The sequence below is a fragment of the Carettochelys insculpta genome, chromosome 32, assembly GCF_033958435.1.
Source record: "Carettochelys insculpta isolate YL-2023 chromosome 32, ASM3395843v1, whole genome shotgun sequence".
Taxonomy (NCBI): domain Eukaryota; kingdom Metazoa; phylum Chordata; order Testudines; family Carettochelyidae; genus Carettochelys; species Carettochelys insculpta.
The window spans coordinates 4,803,317-4,823,312 of NC_134168.1; the positions used below are offsets into that span (position 1 = coordinate 4,803,317).

Here is a 19,996-nt window from a genome sequence, read left to right on the forward strand (position 1 = left end):
GTCTGATGGGATTGGGGCTCTGCAGCGCCCCCAACACGCTTCTCAGCAGCTTCAGTGCCCCCCCCCCCGCAGAAACCAGGGGCACCGGGGTAAAAATGGCAAAGTCAGGAGCAAACCCTTTATCGTCAATAGCAATCAGAGCCTCGCCCCACACTGGGGGTGGCTTGTCAGAGAGGTAACCCCAGTGTTCGGTCAAGGGGAGCGGCCCAGAGTGGGGGGCCACGGTGCCCCCCCATTAGCCCCTGGACTGGAGCCGCCTTCGCTGTCAGAGCCCAGGGGTCCATGGTGAGTCAGAAATGGTTGGGGGGGGAGATGGGAGCGTAGCCTAGTGGTTAAAGCAGTAGGTTGGGAGCCAGGAGGTCCTAGGTCCAAGCCCTGTCCCCTATGGGGCTTATCCCCCCAAGAAAATGGGGAGCAGACGGGGTGGTGTATGGGGGGGAGCAGGGGAACCCCAGAAGTTCAGGAAGAGCTGTTGCTTCTCTTGGGTGGGAGGAGAGAGGCACAGGGGGAGGGCAGAGGGGTGGAGTGGGGTGGCCGTGCCGATGGAGCCCAGGCAGGGGGGTGCAGGCACCTGGGGCCCTGTGGGGCTCAGACGGGGTATCCAACCCGGCCGGGCTCTGGGGTCCGGGTGTCTGGCTGGCGGGCTGGGGAGCGGTGGGCTGGGGCTGGGGAGCTCCGGGCTGGGGCTGGTGAGCTCCGGGCTGCGGCTGGGGCCGGGGAGCTCCGGGCTGGGTCTGGTGAGCTCCGGGCTGCGGCTGGGGCCGGGGAGCTCCGGGCTGGGGCTGGTGAGCTCCGGGCTGCGGCTGGGGCCGGGGAGCTCCGGGCTGGGGCTGGGGCTGGGGCCGGGGCCGGGGAGCTCCGGGCTGCGGCTGGGGCTGGTGAGCTCCGGGCTGGGTCCTCCCGGGCTGGGGCTGGTGCTGGGGCCCGGTCCCCTCCTCCAGCTGGGGCCACATTCACAGTCACCGTCCCATGGACCTGGGAGAGCTGGGCGCTGTCTATGCTAGCCACCAGCTGGCGCGGGCCGGCCCGGAGCGGCGTGATAGCCTGGCGGAAGGAGATAGTCTGGTGCCCACCGATGGTCCTGCAGGGAGAGGAAAGAGGGTCAGGACGCCTGGGTCCCACGCCTCTGCTGGGGGGCAGTGGGGGCTGGTAGTTAGAGCAGGGGCCGGGAGCCAGGACTCCTGGGTTCTCCCCGGCTCTGGGAGGGCAGTGGGGGCTGGTGGTTAGAGCAGGGCCGGGAGCCAGGACTCCTGGGTTCTCCCTGGCGCTGGGAGGGCAGTGGGGGCTGGTGGTTAGAGCAGGGGGCTGGGAGCCAGGACTCCTGGGTTCTCCCCGGCTCTGGGAGGGCAGTGGGGGCTGGTGGTTAGAGCAGGGGGCGGGAGCCAGGACTCCTGGATTCTCCCCGGCTCTGGGGGGGTAGTGGGGGCTGGTGGTTAGAGCAGGGGGCTGGGAGCCAGGACTCCTGGGTTCTCCCTGGCTCTGGGGGGGTAGTGGGGGCTGGTGGTTAGAGCAGGGGCTGGGAGCCAGGACTCCTGGGTTCTCCCCGGCTCTGGGAGGGCAGTGGGGGCTGGTTAGAGCCCATGAGTGGGGGAGCCAGGACTCCTGGGTTGTGTCTCTGGGGGTCAGGGCTTACCCGATTTTTGTGGGCTTGGGGCAGGACAAGCCTGAGCCCTCCATGTGGAAGACGGCGCCTGTGAGCGTCTGGGGCAGCGGGTTCTTGAAGACGACTTGCACCTGGGTCTCCTGCCCCACCACAGCTGGGCCCATCACCTGAGAGACAGCAAGGTGAGAACCCCGGCGTCCGGGCCCTTCCCCCCTCCCGAGAACCCCAGCGTCCGACCCCCCCCCTCACCGTGAGCGTCAGGTCCGGTGTGCGCAGGCGGAAGCTGTGCTGCTTGGCCAGGACCTGGCCGGTCTGAGCCACCTTCCCCGAGACGCTGAGCAGCAGAGACGCCTGATCCACCAGGTGTGGCTGGTACTCAGGGTAGGACACCACCATGCGCACCGACTGGGCTGTGGGGGAGGCAGGGTCAGCCGGGGCCGCAGGGCGCCAGTGCAGATGGTGGGATTAGGGGATGGAGTTGGAGGGTCCCTGGGTGGGATCTGGTAGGAGGGGATTGGAGAGGCCCTGGGGCTGTATTTGGGGGTCCTGCCTTTGCCAGGCAGGATCCTGTTGGAAGTCACTTGGGGTTATCTCAATGTAGGTTGGGGATCGGGGTGACTTGGGGGCTGGGCATTGGGGTGCAGGGGGCCGGGGTCACTGGGGACCAAGGGGTCAGAGCCCAGGGGATCGAGAGTGGAGATTTGGGTGGGGCTGGAGGGCCTGGGGGCCAGGTGTTCGTGTTTGGGCAGCTACGAGTTGGATCCTGGAGATCGGCTTCAGAGGGGGCTGGGCCCCGGGGTTGAGGTTTGGGGGGGCTGGGAGTGGGACCCCGGAGATCGGCTTCAGAGGGGACTGGGCCCCGGGGTTGAGGTTTGGGGGGGCTGGGAGTGGGACCCCAGAGATCGGCTTCAGAGGGGACTGGGCCCCGGGGTTGAGGTTTGGGGGGGCTGGGAGTGGGACCCCAGAGATCGGCTTCAGAGGGGACTGGGCCCCGGGGTTGAGGTTTGGGGGGGCTGGGAGTGGGACCCCAGAGATCGGCTTCAGAGGGGACTGGGCCCCGGGGTTGAGGTTTGGGGGGGCTGGGAGTGGGACCCCAGAGATCGGCTTCAGAGGGAAGTGGGCCCCGGGGTTGAGGTTTGGGGGGGCTGGGAGTGGGACCCCAGAGATCGGCTTCAGAGGGAAGTGGGCCCCGGGGTTGAGGTTTGGGGGGGCTGGGAGTGGGACCCCGGAGATCGGCTTCAGAGGGGACTGGGCCCCGGGGTTGAGGTTTGGGGGGGCTGGGAGTGGGACCCCAGAGATCGGCTTCAGAGGGGACTGGGCCCCGGGGTTGAGGTTTGGGGGGGCTGGGAGTGGGACCCCAGAGATCGGCTTCAGAGGGGACTGGGCCCCGGGGTTGAGGTTTGGGGGGGCTGGGAGTGGGACCCCAGAGATCGGCTTCAGAGGGAACTGGGCCCCGGGGTTGAGGTTTGGGGGGGCTGGGAGTGGGACCCCAGAGATCGGCTTCAGAGGGGACTGGGCCCCGGGGTTGAGGTTTGGGGGGGCTGGGAGTGGGACCCCAGAGATCGGCTTCAGAGGGGGCTGGGCCCCGGGGTTGAGGTTTGGGGGGCTGGGAGTGGGACCCCGGAGATCGGCTTCAGAGGGGACTGGGCCCCGGGGTTGAGGTTTGGGGGGCTGGGAGTGGGACCCCGGAGATCGGCTTCAGAGGGGACTGGGCCCCGGGGTTGAGGTTTGGGGGGCTGGGAGTGGGACCCCAGAGATCGGCTTCAGAGGGAAGTGGGCCCCGGGGTTGAGGTTTGGGGGGGCTGGGAGTGGGACCCCAGAGATCGGCTTCAGAGGGAAGTGGGCCCCGGGGTTGAGGTTTGGGGGGGCTGGGAGTGGGACCCCAGAGATCGGCTTCAGAGGGAACTGGGCCCCGGGGTTGAGGTTTGGGGGGGCTGTGAGTGGGACCCCAGAGATCGGCTTCAGAGGGAACTGGGCCCCGGGGTTGAGGTTTGGGGGGGCTGGGAGTGGGACCCCAGAGATCGGCTTCAGAGGGAACTGGGCCCCGGGGTTGAGGTTTGGGGGGGCTGGGAGTGGGACCCCAGAGATCGGCTTCAGAGGGAAGTGGGCCCCGGGGTTGAGGTTTGGGGGGGCTGGGAGTGGGACCCCAGAGATCGGCTTCAGAGGGGACTGGGCCCCGGGGTTGAGGTTTGGGGGGGCTGTGAGTGGGACCCCGGAGATCGGCTTCAGAGGGAACTGGGCCCCGGGGTTGAGGTTTGGGGGGGCTGGGAGTGGGACCCCAGAGATCGGCTTCAGAGGGAACTGGGCCCCGGGGTTGAGGTTTGGGGGGGCTGGGAGTGGGACCCCGGAGATCGGCTTCAGAGGGGACTGGGCCCCGGGGTTGAGGTTTGGGGGGGCTGGGAGTGGGACCCCAGAGATCGGCTTCAGAGGGAACTGGGCCCCGGGGTTGAGGTTTGGGGGGGCTGTGAGTGGGACCCCAGAGATCGGCTTCAGAGGGGGCTGGGCCCCGGGGTTGAGGTTTGGGGGGCTGGGAGTGGGACCCCGGAGATCGGCTTCAGAGGGGGCTGGGCCCCGGGGTTGAGGTTTGGGGGGCTGGGAGTGGGACCCCGGAGATCGGCTTCAGAGGGAACTGGGCCCCGGGGTTGAGGTTTGGGGGGGCTGGGAGTGGGACCCCGGAGATCGGCTTCAGAGGGAACTGGGCCCCGGGGTTGAGGTTTGGGGGGGCTGGGAGTGGGACCCCAGAGATCGGCTTCAGAGGGGACTGGGCCCCGGGGTTGAGGTTTGGGGGGGCTGGGAGTGGGACCCTAGAGATCGGCTTCAGAGGGGACTGGGCCCTGGGGTTGAGGTTTGGGGGGGCTGTGAGTGGGACCCCGGAGATCGGCTTCAGAGGGAACTGGGCCCCGGGGTTGAGGTTTGGGGGGGCTGGGAGTGGGACCCCAGAGATCGGCTTCAGAGGGAACTGGGCCCCGGGGTTGAGGTTTGGGGGGGCTGGGAGTGGGACCCCAGAGATCGGCTTCAGAGGGAAGTGGGCCCCGGGGTTGAGGTTTGGGGGGGCTGGGAGTGGGACCCCAGAGATCGGCTTCAGAGGGGACTGGGCCCTGGGGTTGAGGTTTGGGGGGGCTGTGAGTGGGACCCCGGAGATCGGCTTCAGAGGGAACTGGGCCCCGGGGTTGAGGTTTGGGGGGGCTGGGAGTGGGACCCCAGAGATCGGCTTCAGAGGGAACTGGGCCCCGGGGTTGAGGTTTGGGGGGGCTGGGAGTGGGACCCCGGAGATCGGCTTCAGAGGGGACTGGGCCCCGGGGTTGAGGTTTGGGGGGGCTGGGAGTGGGACCCCAGAGATCGGCTTCAGAGGGAACTGGGCCCCGGGGTTGAGGTTTGGGGGGGCTGGGAGTGGGACCCCAGAGATCGGCTTCAGAGGGGACTGGGCCCTGGGGTTGAGGTTTGGGGGGGCTGTGAGTGGGACCCCAGAGATCGGCTTCAGAGGGAACTGGGCCCCGGGGTTGAGGTTTGGGGGGGCTGGGAGTGGGACCCCGGAGATCGGCTTCAGAGGGAACTGGGCCCCGGGGTTGAGGTTTGGGGGGGCTGGGAGTGGGACCCCGGAGATCGGCTTCAGAGGGGACTGGGCCCCGGGGTTGAGGTTTCCGGGGGCTGATTTGGGGGTGTCCTGGGGGCCGGGGCTCACCTCCTCCCGGCGGGATTTCCACCTGCTTGCTGTCCTGCTTGAAGATGGAGCCCGTCACACCGGTGTAGAACATGGGGGCCAGATGCAGCTTGAGGGCGACGCTGCGGCTGCTGCTGGCCCGGTTGCTCAGGGACACCTGGATGCTGACGTCCTGGCCCATGATGGCCTCCGAGGCCTCCACGCTCACCGACACGTCCTCGCCCCACTCCTTGTTCTTGTAGATGTGCGCCTTGGTGCCATGCCTGGCTGCCGTCTCCACCGCCTTCCGCTCGGCGTCCGAGCCTGAGGGGGGCGGACAGGGCCTTAGCAAAAGCTGGGTGATCCCAGCTGGCCCTCCCCCAAGTGGAATGGTCTCCTTGTGCAAGGGGCACTCGTGTGTGCGCAGTAATGCCTGGGCAACCATGAACTTGCAAGCGCTGGGGTGTACAAGAAGGCGAGCATGCAAATGGGAAGAGGTGAGTGTGCAAATGTGGGAAAGAGAATATCACGCACACAGCAGCGGGTAAGTACGGAAGCTGGAGTGGGTGAGTGGGCAAATGTGAGAAGCATGCAAAGCGTGTTAGTGCAAGTGGGAATGGATGAGCGTGCAAATATGGCACAATGAGTGTGCAAAGAGGAGAGGGCCAGCGTGCAAATGGATGAGTGTGTAAATACGACTCATTTAGTGTGCAAGGGAGCCGGTTAGTGTGCAAGTGGATGTGTGTAAACGTGACACATGAAGTGTGCAAAGAAGAGCCGGTTAGCACGCATATGGATGAGTGTGTAAATATGACATGTTGAGTGTGTGAAGAGAAGCCTGTTAGCGTGCAAATGGATGAGGGTGTAAATATGACATGTTTAGTGTGCAAAGGAGCGGGTTAGTGTGCAAACGGACGAGTGTGTAAATGTGACACTTGGAGTGTGCAAAGAGGAACCAGCTAGCATGCAAATTGATGAGTGTGTAAATATGACATGTTGAATGTGCAAAGAGAAGCCTGTTAGCGTGCAAATGTGAAAGGATAAGTGTAGTAAGAGGAGCCCATTAGTATGGGCATGAGTGAGTGTGCAGTTGTGGCAATTTGAGGAAAGTGGAGTCTGTTAGCATGTGAATGTGAATGGGTGAGTGTGAAATGCAACATGTTGAGTGTGCAAAGAGGAGCCTATTAGAATGCAAATGTGAATGGGTGAGTGTGCGGACACAGCAAAGTGAGCATGTAAACAGGAGTGGGTGAGGCACGGGTGTGCAACAACATGGAACCAGATTTTGCAGAATGTGTAGGCGTGCAAGAATGAGAGGGGCCGGGTGCAGAAAACCAACCTTGCAGAAGTGTCCCGGTGAACAAGTGTGCAAAATGACAAAGCAAGTGTGCCCGGAAGCATAAGTGAAAGACAAGTGTGCAAAACACGTGCTATGGCTGAAACAAGAGTGCAAGCAAGACTTGGCATGTGCAAAAGTGAGTGTGAAAACAAGCAAGCCACTGGTTGCGCCTGCGAGTGCGAACAAAACTCGGCATGCAAGCCCCACAGTGGGAGCGCACACGTGGGAAGAGCGAAAAGCAAGTGTGCAAACCCAAAGGGGCGCGTGTGAATGTACAAGCAGCGAGGAGAAGTGTGCGTATTTAGGCCCACTCCAGTCAGGTCTCAGCATGTGCCGCAGAGGGGCCGGTATCCAAACCAGAGCTCAGCAGAACAGGCCAGGAACCGGCCAGACCAGCTCGGCAGGGGCATCGCAGTGTCTCAAGTGTTTTCCAAGTCTTCCAGGAAATGCCCCGGCAAGCCTGACATCGGTGCCAGGCGAGTGTCACAACACCCAGCGAGCGTGGGCAGGCTCTCCGCCGTGCCATTACACCGCTGCGGCCCAGCAAGAGTCAGATGGTTGTGGATGGGGGGGCCAGCCACGGCTTGGACAATCCATCAACAGCGCACATAGGCATGCTATGGGCGAGTGTGCAAATGCATGAAGATAAGTGTGCAAACAGGCTTATGAGAACACGCAAAGTTGGAACAGCACACCTGTGGGAAGAAGTGTGTGCAAAAGTGTCTGGGCTCAAGCAGAAGGGAGCAAGTTTGTGTGTGCAAACATGGTGAGTTAAGCGTGAAAATAAATAAGTGCACATCTGAATGCTTGTGCAAAGAGAAGCGAATGCGTGGATGTGAACATGGGAGTATTCAGACAGGAAAGAGCATGCAGAGGTGGAGGCTGTAGTGTGCTAACAGGGTGAAGCACATGTGCAAAGGAATGCACAGAAGTGAGCGTGCACGCATGGCAAGGCGAGTGTGCAAAAGCAAGCCACATGTACAGAAGTGTGCAAAATGCATGTCTATGCCAGTGAGCATGCAAATGGATAAGTGAGCATGCTGGCATGGCTGGGCGAGTATGCAAATCAACTGCAAGCAAAATCTGTGCAAATACCTGTGTGCAAACGTAGCACAAAAGACACAGCCACGACTGCTAACAAGGACAAATGAGTGTGCAAACAGGAACGAGAGGGAAGAGTGAGAGTTCTCGAGTTAGCACGTGGAAGTGCAAGGATTAACGTGCCCCCTGAATGGGTGCGCTGCGAGTGCAGAGTTGCACGGAAGAGCTGCGTAAGTGACAGCCGTGCAAATCGAGGGTGCAAAGGAATGGAGGCGAGAACAAGCCTTTCCCATGGAGAAGGGAGTGTGCAAAGATGGTGTGTCTCAAAGCAAGTGCAACCGAGCACATGGGTGTGATTACGTGCAAAAGCCGGTGTGCACGACACGGGGGGAAATGTGCCAGAGCGAGTGTGCAAACGCAGAAGGCGTCAACCCAAACATGCAGCAGTGAACGCGGACGTGCAGCCCGGGGCACGAGGGTGAGGCAACCCCTGCAGCAACTGCTGCCTGCCAGAGCCGGTGTGCAAGTGCAACAGAGGGGGGACGGACTGGTGTGCATGGTGAGTGTGCAAAGATTCACGACTGAGCACGCACGGGGAGGTGCCAGTGCAAGAGGGCCGGGCGACGGGGGCCTCCCCCCAGCGCTGCCCTGCCCTCGTGCCCAGCGCGTACCCTCGGGGTGCTTGTAGAGGTCGGTGACGTCGTGGCGCTCGTGCGAGCCCACGGCCTTGGTGCTAATCAGGTGCCCGATGGCCCTTTCCTCCACGTAGACAATCTTGAAGCTGCCGTCGGCCTGGCGCTGCCAGTACACCTTGTCGCTGTTCACCTGGGGGCGGGGCCTGGGTCAGCGCCCCGACGCAGAGCCCCACAAACCCCGCCCCCCATGGCGAGACCCCGCCCCCTCCCGCCATCAGAGACCACGCCCCCACCATGAGAGGGGCCCCCCCCACCATCCTAGACAGACTGGCCCCTTCCCAAGCCCCGCCTCCTCATGTAGCGATCCTGCCCTCACAGACAGGCCCCGCCCCTTCCCGCCATCAGAGACCACGCCCCCACGAGATCCCGCCCCTCATGCCACCATAGACGGACCCGCCCCTCTGCACACTCCGCCCCCTCGTGTAGAGGCCCCGCCCCCCGTACCTCAGCGAAGATGAAGGGTGCGTCATATTTGAGGTACACCTGCCCGTTCTTGATGGCCTCCACCGAGCAGGGCCCACAGCAGAAGATCCCTGGGGAGGAGGGCAAAGCGGGGGCACAGTCAGACTCCCAGAGCCCCCCAAAGCCTGGGCCCCCCCCCACACAGCAGGGCGTCCCCCCCACACACACAGCAGGGCGTCTCTCCCTCACCCACACACACACACACACACACACACACACACCAAGGCGTCTCTCCGTCACACACACACACACACACACACACACACAGCAGGGGGTCCCCCCCCACACAGCAGGGCGTCTCTCCCTCACGCACACAGCAGGGCATCCGCCCCCACACACAGCAGGGCGTCTCCCTCCCCCCACACAGCAGGGCGTCCCCCCCCACACACAGCAGGGCATCCCCCCCCCACAGCAGGGCATCTCTCCCACACACACAGCAGGGCGTCCCCCCTCACACACAGCAGGGCGTCTCTCCCACACACACAGCAGGGCGTCCCCCCTCACACACAGCAGGGCGTCCCCCCTCACACACAGCAGGGTGTCTCTCCCACACACACAGCAGGGCGTCCCCCCTCACACACAGCAGGGCATCCCCCCTCACACACAACAGGGTGTCTCTCCCACACACACACAAAGCAGGGTGCCCCCCCCACACAGCAGGGCGTCTCCCCCCCACACACAGCAGGGTGTCTCTCCCACACACACACAAAGCAGGGTGATCCCCCACACAGCAGGGCGCCCCCCCCCCAGCCCAGGGCCACCTCTGCCCCGTCCCGCCCCCCGACTCACCGCTGCTGGTCTCCTGGGGGGTGGCGTCCACCACCTGCCACCCGTCGTAGCCAGCGGGCAGGTCGGGTCGGGTCATCCAGCAGTCGTTCCACACGTGGAAATTCCTATGGGGGAGCAGGGGTGGTTACATGAGAGCCCCCAGCGCCCCTCTGCCCCCCCCAGCGCCCCCTGCTGGAGTGACTGGGGTCTGACCCACCCCCGCGCCCCTCTGCCCCCCCAGCGCCCCCTGCTGGAGTGACTGGGGTCTGACCCACCCCTGTGCCCCTCTGCCCCCCCAGCGCTCCCTGCTGGAGTGACTGGGGTCTGACCCACCCCCGCGCCCCTCTGCCCCCCCAGCGCCCCCTGCTGGAGTGACTGGGGTCCGCGCTGTCCCCCCGCCCCCCAAGGCAGGGCTGACTGAGCCGCGCCCCGTCCCTCACCACACGGAGTCGGCGTTGAGCTTCTCCAGTGGCTTCATGTTCTCGTCGAAGTAGATATCCAGGGTCAGGCTGACGTCCGTGTCGTGCGCCGAGTTGTAGTTGGTGATGGTGCGGGTGGCGATCCCGAAGCACCGCAGCACTGGGGGGTGGGGAGCAGAACAAGGGGTCAGGGACTGCAGGGGGTGGGGGGCTCGGCCCTCCGACCTCTGCCCCCGACTCTCCCATCTGGTCCCTGCCCCCTGGGCCTTCAGCCCCGCTCCGCCGGTGCTTTCTTCTGCCGGCGCTCGCCGGGCTGGGACGCGCGGCCCGTCCCCGCTTGCTCTGCCACTGGCCCGCTCGGGCGGTCAGTCGTCCGTGTGCTGGGACCCTCACGCAGCCCCTTCAGCTGGGCGGCCACTCGCGACACCACTGTGGTTCCTTCCTTCCTTTCTTCACTTCTCGGTGCATTCACTCGTTCGTTCAGTCATTCACCTGTTTGTGCCTTCACTCTGGGTATTTGCACGGTCATTCATTTGTTTGTGCATTCACTCGGTGCATTTGCATGGTCATTCATTCATTCCTTCACTTGTTTGTGCATTCACTTGGTGCATTTGCACATTCATTCATTCGTTCCTTCATTTGTTCACTTGTTTGTGCATTGACTCTGTGTATTTGCACGTTCATTCATTCGTTTGTGCATTCACTTGGTGCATTTGCACGGTCATTCAGTCATTCATTTGTTCACTTGTTTGTGCATTCACTGTGTATTTGCACGTTCATTCATTCGTTTGTGCATTCACTTGGTGCATTTGCACGGACATTCAGTCATTCATTTGTTCACTTGTTTGTGCATTCACTCGGTGTATTTGCACGTTCATTCATTCATTCATTCACTTGTTTGTGCATTCACACTGTATTTGCACATTCATTCATTCACTTCTTTGTGCTTTCACTTGGTGCATTTGCACGTTCATTCCTCCTCAGGCAGCGGCGGCTCCACTGTCTTGGCCACGTCCACAGGATGAACGATGGAAGGATTCCAAAAGACTTCCTGTATGGTGAGCTAACCTCTGGCAACAGACCTCCCGGACGCCCCCAGCTGCGCTACAAAGATGTCTGCAAGAGAGACCTCAGAGAGGTAGACATGGAGCTGGACAACTGGGAAGAACTAGCAGACGACCGCGGCAGATGGAGGCAGGGGTTACACAAGGGCCTTCAGAAGGGCGAGTTGAAGATCAGACAGCTAGCAGAGGAGAAGCGAGCGCACAGAAAGCACAATAAGGACTTGCCAGACACCCACTACATCTGCAAGAGATGCAGCAAGGACTGTCACTCTCGTGTGGGTCTTCATAGTCACAGTAGACGCTGTAAATGAAGTCCTCAGTTGAAACTATAAAGGGCGCGATCCATAGTCTGTGCAGGCTGAAGGAGGCCTACTACTACTAGTACAACATTCATTCATTCAGTTGTTTGTGCATTCACACTGGGTATTTGCACGTTCATTCATTGGTCCATTCATTCATTTATTCATTCATCTGTTTGTTCCTACCTTCATTCATTCATTCTCTCGGTGCATTTGCACGGTCATTCATTCATCAGTTGTTTGTGCATTCACACTGTGTTTGCACGTTCATTCATTGATTCATTCATCTGTTTGTTCCCACCTTCATTCATTCGTTCATTGATTCACTTGTTTGTTCATTCACTCGGTGCATTTGCACAGTCATTCATTCATTCTCCCGCTCATTCAATCACACGTTCGTTCATTCATTTGTTGGCGCAAGGCGCATTCAGTCAGTCATTCTTTGGCCCATTTGCTCATTCATTCCTTTCTGCAGTTCATTTAGTTCGTGGGCACATTTATGCGTTAATTAATGAATTCGTTTTTTGTTCATTCAGCTGTTCGTTCATTTATTCGTTTGCTCATTCCCTCGTTCGTTCGTTCGTTCATTCCCTCATTCGTTCGCTCATTCCCTCGTTCATTCGTTCAGTCATTCGCTGGCACATTCTCACGCTCGGGCCTTCACTCATTCGTGCTTTCGTTTGTTCATTCAACTCACTCATCCCTGAGTTCATTCAGTTTTTCCCTCCTTCCCTTATTCCTTCCCTCCCTTCTTCCTTCCTTCCCTCCTTCCTTGGCTGGTTCCGTCTGTCAGCTGTTCGTTCCTTCTTTCTTTGGTTCCTTCGGTCGTTCATCAGCTCTTTCCTTCGTACGTTAATTAATCTCATTCACTCCCTCCTTTATTCACTGATTCAGTCCTTTCATTCAGCCCTTCATGGGTTCATTTCTGAGTTTGTTTCTTCGCTAATTTGTTTATTCGTTACTTAATTACGCTCCTTCCTTCCTTTTTCCCTTCCTTCATTTGCTTGTTCCGGCCTCCCCATCTGTTTTCCCCGCCCCTCTGGCCCTGCCCCTTGCTTTCGTCCACCCCCCAGTGGCACCCCTCCAGGGGCACAGCTGAGGGGACCCACCCCCCATCTTCACCCCCTATCCCTCCACCCACCCCCTGGTCCCATCCACTGACCCTCAGCCTCCACCCCCTGCCTCACAGCTCTGTCCCTTGGTCCCACCCACGCCCCACCCCATTCAATGGGCCCTCCCGTCGGCCCCGCCCACCTCCCGTCGGCCCCGCCCACTAATCCATTCTCTCCCCCAGCCCAGCCCAGCCTGGCCCCCTCACCGGTGGTGACGACGCCGGCGAAGACCCAGCACTGGCCGTAGAGGACGGGGTACCCGGTGCGGTGGTACTGCCGCAGGATATCCACGCTGCCCACCCAGGCCGAGGGGTTGGTGCCCCGCGAGTAGTCGCCCGTCCACTTCCCCACCAGCACCCCGTTGTCGTCCAGGGAGTTCACCTGCCCCACGGCGGGGGAGGGGGGAGAGAGCGGTGAGCGATGGGGGGCACAGACGGGCGGGGGATGGGGACAGGGACCCCCACCGCTGCACCCCCCCCCCACTCACCATGGCGGAAACCACGCGGGAGACGTTGATGGGGTCCCCGCGGCCCGCGTGCGGCATCCCCCGCCGATCCAGGATGTAGAGGCAGGCGTCCAGCACCCCACGGTCAAACTGGGGGGCAGAGATGGGGGGCAGTCACCAGGGGGTCCCCTGGCCCAGGCCCCCTCCTCCACCCCATCCAGGGCCCCGCCCCCTCCTGCCCCAGGGCCCCGCCCCTCCTGCCCCTGGCCGAGGCCCCCTCCTGGCCTAGGTCCCCACCCCCTCCTGCCCCAGGGCCCCGCCCCCTCCTGGGCCAAGGTCAGTCACCAGTGGGTCCCCGGCCCAGGCCCCCTCCTCCACCTCAACCAGGGCCCAGCCCCCTCCTGGGCCAGGGCCCCGCCCACCTGCCCATAGTTCCAGGTGCGCTCCCCGATCTGGCTCTCGGTGCCGTAGTAGATGGGCCCGCTCTCATTCAGCACGTACTCCTCCAGCCACTCGTCCCGCGGCAGGTACACCGCGTCCTCTGGGGGCGGGGCAGAGCGGGTTAGCCCCGCCCCCGGCCCTGAGCCCCGGCCCTGACCTCCCCGTCCCGCCCTCCCCCTTGGGCCCCGCCCCCTGCCACACCCACTGCCCCACGGCCCTGCCTTGTTCTCTACTCCCCTGCCCCATGCTGCGAGCTTCCCCCAGCAGTGCCCCACGCCAGCCCCTGCCTCGTCCTCCGCTCCCCCGCCCCGCGCTGCGAGCTTCCCCCAGCAGTGCCCCACGCCAGCCCCTGCCTCGTCCTCCGCTCCCCCGCCCCGCGCTGCGAGCTTCCCCCAGCAGTGCCCCACGCCAGCCCCTGCCTCGTCCTCCGCTCCCCCGCCCCGCGCTGCGAGCTTCCCCCAGCAGTGCCCCACGCCAGCCCCTGCCTCGTCCTCCGCTCCCCCGCCCCGCGCTGCGAGCTTCCCCCAGCAGTGCCCCACGCCAGCCCCTGCCTCATCCTCCGCTCCCCCGCCCCGCGCTGCGAGCTTCCCCCAGCAGTGCCCCACGCCAGCCCCTGCCTCGTCCTCCGCTCCCCCGCCCCGCGCTGCGAGCTTCCCCCAGCAGTGCCCCACGCCAGCCCCTGCCTCGTCCTCCGCTCCCCCGCCCCGCGCTGCGAGCTTCCCCCAGCAGTGCCCCACGCCAGCCCCTGCCTCGTCCTCCGCTCCCCCGCCCCGCGCTGCGAGCTTCCCCCAGCAGTGCCCCACGCCAGCCCCTGCCTCGTCCTCCGCTCCCCCGCCCCGCGCTGCGAGCTTCCCCCAGCAGTGCCCCACGCCAGCCCCTGCCTCGTCCTCCGCTCCCCCGCCCCGCGCTGCGAGCTTCCCCCAGCAGTGCCCTGCACTCACCGCGGCACCAGGGGTTGAAGAGGATGTAGATCTCGTTGCGGGGGTCGAAGGGCATCTGGTACTCGCCTCCCTTGCTCCGCGTCTTCACGCTGAAGCGGTACTTCCCGATGACGGCTGTGGGGGCCGAGGTGACCCGCAGCAACAGGGTGTCCGACCCAGCTCGCAGCACCTCTGCCGACCAGCCCAGCCCCGGCAGCGGGGCACCCACCGGCACCAGGATGTGGGTGGCCTTGGACACCTGTGGCGTGGGGCCTGGGCGGGGGGGACAGGGAGTGAGTTGCCTGTGGGGTGCCCCCCAGCCCTGGCCCCCAACATTCCCCCTCCAGCAGCCCCCCCAGCCCTGCCCCCGAGCCTCCCCACCTCTGCCCATCTATTTCACTGACCCCAGACCAGGCATCCCATGTGCCCCCTCCCTGGGCCCAGCCCCTGCTTGGGGGCACTGCTGGGTGAAGCTCACAGCCCTGGCGTGTCCCTGCCTGGGGGCACTGCTGGGGGAAGCTCACAGCCCTGGCGTGTCCCTGCCTGGGGGAAGCTCACAGCCCTGGCGTGTCCCTGCCTGGGGGCACTGCTGGGAGAAGCTCACAGCCCTGGTGTGTCCCAGCCTGGGGGCACTGCTGGAGGGAAGTTCACAGCCCTGGCGTGTCCCTGCCTGGGGGCACTGCTGGGGGAAGCTCACAGCCCCAGCCTGTCCCTGCCTGTGGGCACTGCTGGAGGGAAGCTCACAGCCCCAGCCTGTCGCTGCCTGTGGGTACTGCTGGGGGAAGCTCACAGCCCTGGTGTGTCCCTGCCTGGGGGCACTGCTGGGGGAAGCTCACAGCCCTGGCGTGTCCCTGCCTGGGGGCACTGCTGGGAGAAGCTCACAGCCCTGGTGTGTCCCTGCCTGCAGGCACTGCTGGGGGAAGCTCGCAGCCCTGGTGTGTCCCTGCCTGGGGGCACTGCTGGAGGGAAGCTCACAGCCCCAGCCTGTCCCTGCCTGGGGGCACTGCTGGGAGAAGCTCACAGCCCTGGTGTGTCCCTACCTGGGGGCACTGCTGGAGGGAAGCTCGCAGCCCCAGCAGGACCTGCTGACTCAGCTCCGTGATCTCAGCTCCAGCAGCAGGCCTGGGCAAGATGGCCCCTCCCAAACCTGTTTGGCCCAAGTGTGGGGGAGCCAGGGTGGGGTGACCAAGGCGTGGTCACCCTGCTTCCCTTCCACACCCTATTGCCACCCACAGCCTCTCTCCCAGGCAGCTGGCCACTGCCATTCTGCGAGCTCCCTCCAGCAGTGCCCTCAGCCGGCTGGGGGAGAGGGGGTCTGCAGGGCTGTGAGCTTCCCCCAGCAGTGCCGTCAGCCAGGGGGAGGAGATGGGCTCTCCAGGGCTGTGAGCTTCCCCCAGCGGTGCCCTCAGCCGGGGGGAGGAGAGGGGCTCTCCAGGGCTGTGAGCTTCCCCCAGCAGTGCCGTCAGCCAGGGGGAGGAGAGGGGCTCTCCAGGGCTGTGAGCTTCCCCCAGCGGTGCCCTCAGCCAGGGGGAGGAGGGGGGTCTCCAGGGCTGTGAGCTTCCCCCAGCGGTGCCCTCAGCCGGGGGGAGGAGAGGGGCTCTCCAGGGCTGTGAGCTTCCCTCAGCAGTGCCCTCAGCTGGGGGGAGGAGAGGGGCTCTCCAGGGCTGTGAGCTTCCCCCAGCAGTGCCCCCCAGACAGTCAGTGGCTGTGAGGCCTCCTTCCCCAATGGCCTCCGGGTCTGGCCAAGCCAGGGGGAGGGAGGCGGAACTGCAGCCACCCATCTGGGGAGCCATGGAAGCAGACAGGTGTGGGGTCGGGAAGGTGGGTAATTCCAGTGCCAGCGGCCAAGGGGACGCTCTGCCCCTCGGAGCCCGCCCCACCGCCAGTGCCAGGTAAAGAGACTCAGGACCCAGGCAAGGCATCCCACCCTTGTCGCCAACTAAACCAGGAGTTCCCTCCCCCCGGGAATTCACCTCGCCCGGCCTCCCCAGTGCCCCCCGGGGGGAGCTGCCCAGGAGGGCTGGGGGGCGAGGAAGAGGTGGTGGGTGGATGAGAAAAATCGAGTGGTTTTCTTGTCACCCGACACGCCGCCGACCTGGGGAACTCCCTGCCGGGTGGACAATTGGTGGCAAACGCGGGCAAGCCGGCTCGCTTGGTCCCCGTGTGGCTCACCCGGCATCGGCTGCTCTTGGCTCAGCCGGCCGGGGATTAACGCCAGATTCCTCTGCAGCCCCCGGGGTCCAGCAGACCCCATGTTCACCTCCCGGGCCCCAGCCCTGCCGCCTCTTTCTCGCCCTTTTCCAGTCCCAAAGGAACTTTGTCGAAACCAGGCGACTGGATCGCAGGGCAGGGGCCCAGTGGCAGGGGGGCTCCTGTGGGCCCCCCAGGAGGAGTGGGGGGCACTGCCAGCAGCTGGGGGGCTGCAGAGCGGGGCCAGCGGGGAATGGGGGTGTGATGGAGTCGGGGGAGTGCATGTGTGAGTCAGGCTGGGTGTCTGAGGCAAGCAGCAGCTCCCAGTGGCTAAGGATGACCCTGGGGCTACAACTGGCAGGTAACACCTCTGCCCTGAACAAAGAGCAGGGAGGAGCCAAGCTGGGATTGAATCGGGGGCAGCAGTTAGGAAGCTGGGGAAAGAGGAGCTGGAAGGCAGCCAGCCTGAGGAGGGGGAAGCTACACCCCAGAGGGGCACCCCTCGGGGTCTTCTCCCCAGGACGGGTTGGAGGGACTGTCTCTGGCTGCTGTACTGTTGCTTCTGTGAGAAACTGGGCATTTGTTGCCTAATAAACCTCCTGCTGTACCTGCTGAGTGAGAGTCACTCCTGCCAGCGGCCAGGGTGCAGTGCAGGGGGACCCCTGAAACCCATGACAGGGGGCAGCCTGGGGGGCAGTGGGGGGCCCAGACAATGACGGAGGGGGCCGGCGGGCTGTGGGGGGCCCCGGGCGCCCCCTTCTCACCGATGAGCAGCTCCAGGCAGAGGCGGTGCTCCTCGGGGTCGTAGGGCCGCTGCAGGTGCAGGTGGACATCGAAGGGTTGCCCCCGGCGCACGATCAGCTCATTGTATTCGAACTCGTCCGTGTGGTGCTCCCGGCGCGTCTTCCCCGAGCGCTGCCCCTGCAGGTCTATGCTGCTGACCACCAGCATCCCCTCTGCAGGCACAGGGAGGGCTCAGCTGGGGGGCGAGGGGCAGGGGCCAGAGGGGGGCCCCCTGGGCCCAAAAATGGGGCACCACAGTGGGGGGGGCAGGGCCGTGGGGGAATCCCAAGAGCTGGGAAGGGGGAACCCCAGTGGGGGAGGGGTTAGCGGGGGACCCAACCCCCCTTGGCTGGAAGAGGGAACCCCTGAAGGGGACCCCAGGGGCAGTGGGGGACACCAAGAGCTGGGAAGGGGGAACCCCAGTGGGGGAGGAGTTAGCGGGGGACCCACCCCCCCCTTGGCTGGAAAAAGGGAACCCCAGTGGGGGAGGGGTTAGTGGGGGACCCGACCCCCCTTGGCTGGAAGAGATAACCCCCAAAGGGGACCCCAGGGGCAGTGGGGGACACCGAGCGCTGGGAAGGGGGAACCCCAGGGGGGGAGGGGTCAGCGGAGGACCCACTCCCCTTGGCTGGAAAAGGGAACCCCCGAAGGGGACCCCAGGGGTAGTGGGGGATCGTGACAGCTGGGAAGGGGGAACCCCAGTAGTGGAGGGGTCAGCAGGGAACCTACCCCCCCTTGGCTAGAAGGGGGAACCACAGAAGGGCACCCATGGGGCAGTGGGGGATCCTGAGAGCTGCGAAGAGGGAACTCCACTGGGGGAGGTGTCAGTGGGGGACCCATCCCCCTTGGCTGGAAAGGGGAACCCCCGAAGGGGACCCCAGGGGCAGTGGGGGATCTGGAGAGCTGGAAAGGGGGAACCCCAGTGGGGGAGGGGTCAGCAGGGGACCCACCCCCCTTGGCTGGAAAGGGGACCACCCCCCAAAGTGGACCCCAGGGTAGTGGGGGATCCTGAGAGCTGGGAAGGGGGAACCCCAGTGGCGGAGGGGTCAGCAGGGGACCCACCCCCCCTTGGCTGGAAAGGGGAACTCCCAAAGGGCACCCCAGGGGCAGTGGGCGCGGGGCCAGGCCGGCAGCCCTCCCCGAGTGTCGGGGTTCCCTGGGGGAGAATCAGAGTGACCCCAGAGGCCCGGCCTCCCTTCCGCCCCCTCCCATCCCCAGGGCTGCGAACTTCCCCCAGCAGTGCCCCCTCACCCCGGACAACCGGCTGGGCCCGCCGGGCCCCCGGCTCCTCGCCCGGCGCCGGCCCCCAGTCGCTGTCATCCCGGCGGTTGAACCTGGAGCAGGACCGGCAACATTGGCAGCACTGGCAGAACTTGCTGAAGAAGGAGCGTTTCTTCCTCTGGGGCGGGGGCCCCGGGGGGCCAGGCTGGCGGGCCCGGTAGCTGGCGCTGGCCCAGCGCCCCACATCCGTGCGGAGATCAGCCTCGGGCATCTTGCCTGCCGGGGAGAAGCCATGAGCGAGGGGTCCTCGGGGCCGTTCTACGCAGCCGTGCTCCGCCCCAGAGGTGGCTGCATTTTGGCCCCGGCCGGGGCGGTGATGGGGAAACAGGGCCGGGGCCAGTGAAACTAGGTCACAGCCTCTTCACCCGCCGTCTGTGTCACACACCCGGCGGGGCGGGGCGGGGTGGGCGGGGCAGCTCTAACCACTACCCACCACGCCCCACGGGGAGAACCCAGGAGTCCTGGCCCTCTGCTGTAACCACTGTCACCTATGCCTTATATGGGGAACCCAGGAGTCCTGGCCCTCTGCTCTAACCACTATCGCCTACGCCTTATATGGGGAACCCAGGAGTCCTGGGCCCCTGATCTAACCACTACTCACCACGCCCCACGGGGAGAACCCAGGAGTCCTGCTCTGACCCCTCCCCCGGACTCCCAGGCAGCCAGGGAGGGAGTACAGCTGCCCCGACCCAGGCCTCAGCTGGAGGGGGGCCAGATGCGGACAGCTGCCGGGCGCGGCTGGGGCTGGGAACAGCGCGGGCGGGGGGGGGGCAGCCAGGGCAATGGCACGGGGGGGAGGCGCTGCCCCAAGGGGTGCCAGGAGAGACTGGGGGGGGACTGGGGGGAGGTAGCGACAGGGGGATGTGGGAAGGGGGCAGAGGTAACTAGACCCTCCCCAGCGGAGAACCCAGGCGTCCTGCCCCCCCAGCTCTAACCACTATACACCACTCCCCCTGCACAGCCAGGAGAGAACCCAGGCGTCCTGCCCCCCCCAGCTCTAACCACTATACACCACTTCCCCTGCACAGCCAGGAGAGAACCCAGGCGTCCTGCCCCCCCCCAGCTCTAATCACTATACACCACTTCCCCTGCACAGCCAGGAGAGAACCCAGGCGTCCTGCCCCCCCCCAGCTCTAACCACTATACACCACTCCCCCTGCACAGCCAGGAGAGAACCCAGGCGTCCTGCCCCCCCAGCTCTAACCACTATACACCACTTCTCCTGCACAGCCAGGGGAGAACCCAGGCGTCCTGCCCCCCCCCAGCTCTAACCACTATACACCACTTCTCCTGCACAGCCAGGAGAGAACCCAGGCGTCCTGCCCCCCCAGCTCTAACCACTATACACCACTCCCCCTGCACAGCCAGGAGAGAACCCAGGCGTCCTGCCCCCCCAGCTCTAACCACTATACACCACTTCTCCTGCACAGCCAGGAGAGAACCCAGGCGTCCTGCCCCCCCAGCTCTAACCACTATACACCACTCCCCCTGCAC

At 64.5% G+C, this 19,996-nt stretch overlaps 1 protein-coding gene across 1 annotated transcript; it reads right to left on the bottom strand.

Annotated features, from left to right (window-relative positions):
- Window positions 1-449: 449 nt before the first annotated feature.
- On the bottom strand, window positions 450-18,713 carry TGM1 (transglutaminase 1). Its single transcript, XM_074982385.1, has 14 exons — window positions 18,473-18,713; window positions 17,203-17,394; window positions 14,270-14,521; window positions 13,310-13,428; window positions 12,930-13,037; window positions 12,649-12,823; window positions 9,989-10,127; window positions 9,570-9,673; window positions 8,763-8,851; window positions 8,295-8,448; window positions 5,286-5,567; window positions 1,853-2,013; window positions 1,634-1,770; window positions 450-1,081 (listed from the first exon to the last, which is right to left on the bottom strand). Exons 1-14 carry the CDS (start codon window positions 18,711-18,713, stop codon window positions 589-591), a joined length of 2,646 nt encoding a protein of 881 aa, XP_074838486.1. The 3' UTR covers window positions 450-588.
- Between the last annotated feature and the right edge of the window lie 1,283 nt (window positions 18,714-19,996).

Bases quoted from the DNA above. Each gene is read 5' to 3' on its own strand.
- TGM1 (XM_074982385.1), bottom strand. From the start codon at position 18,713: ATGCCCGAGGCTGATCTCCGCACGGATGTGGGGCGCTGGGCCAGCGCC. The intron at 12,824-12,929 runs GTGAGTGGGGGG...GCCGTGGGGCAG, and splicing joins CCCGCGTGGTTTCCGCCATG to GTGAACTCCCTGGACGACAA. The intron at 8,852-9,569 runs GTGAGTCGGGGG...CCTCCTCCCCAG, and splicing joins CCCCCAGGAGACCAGCAGCG to GGATCTTCTGCTGTGGGCCC.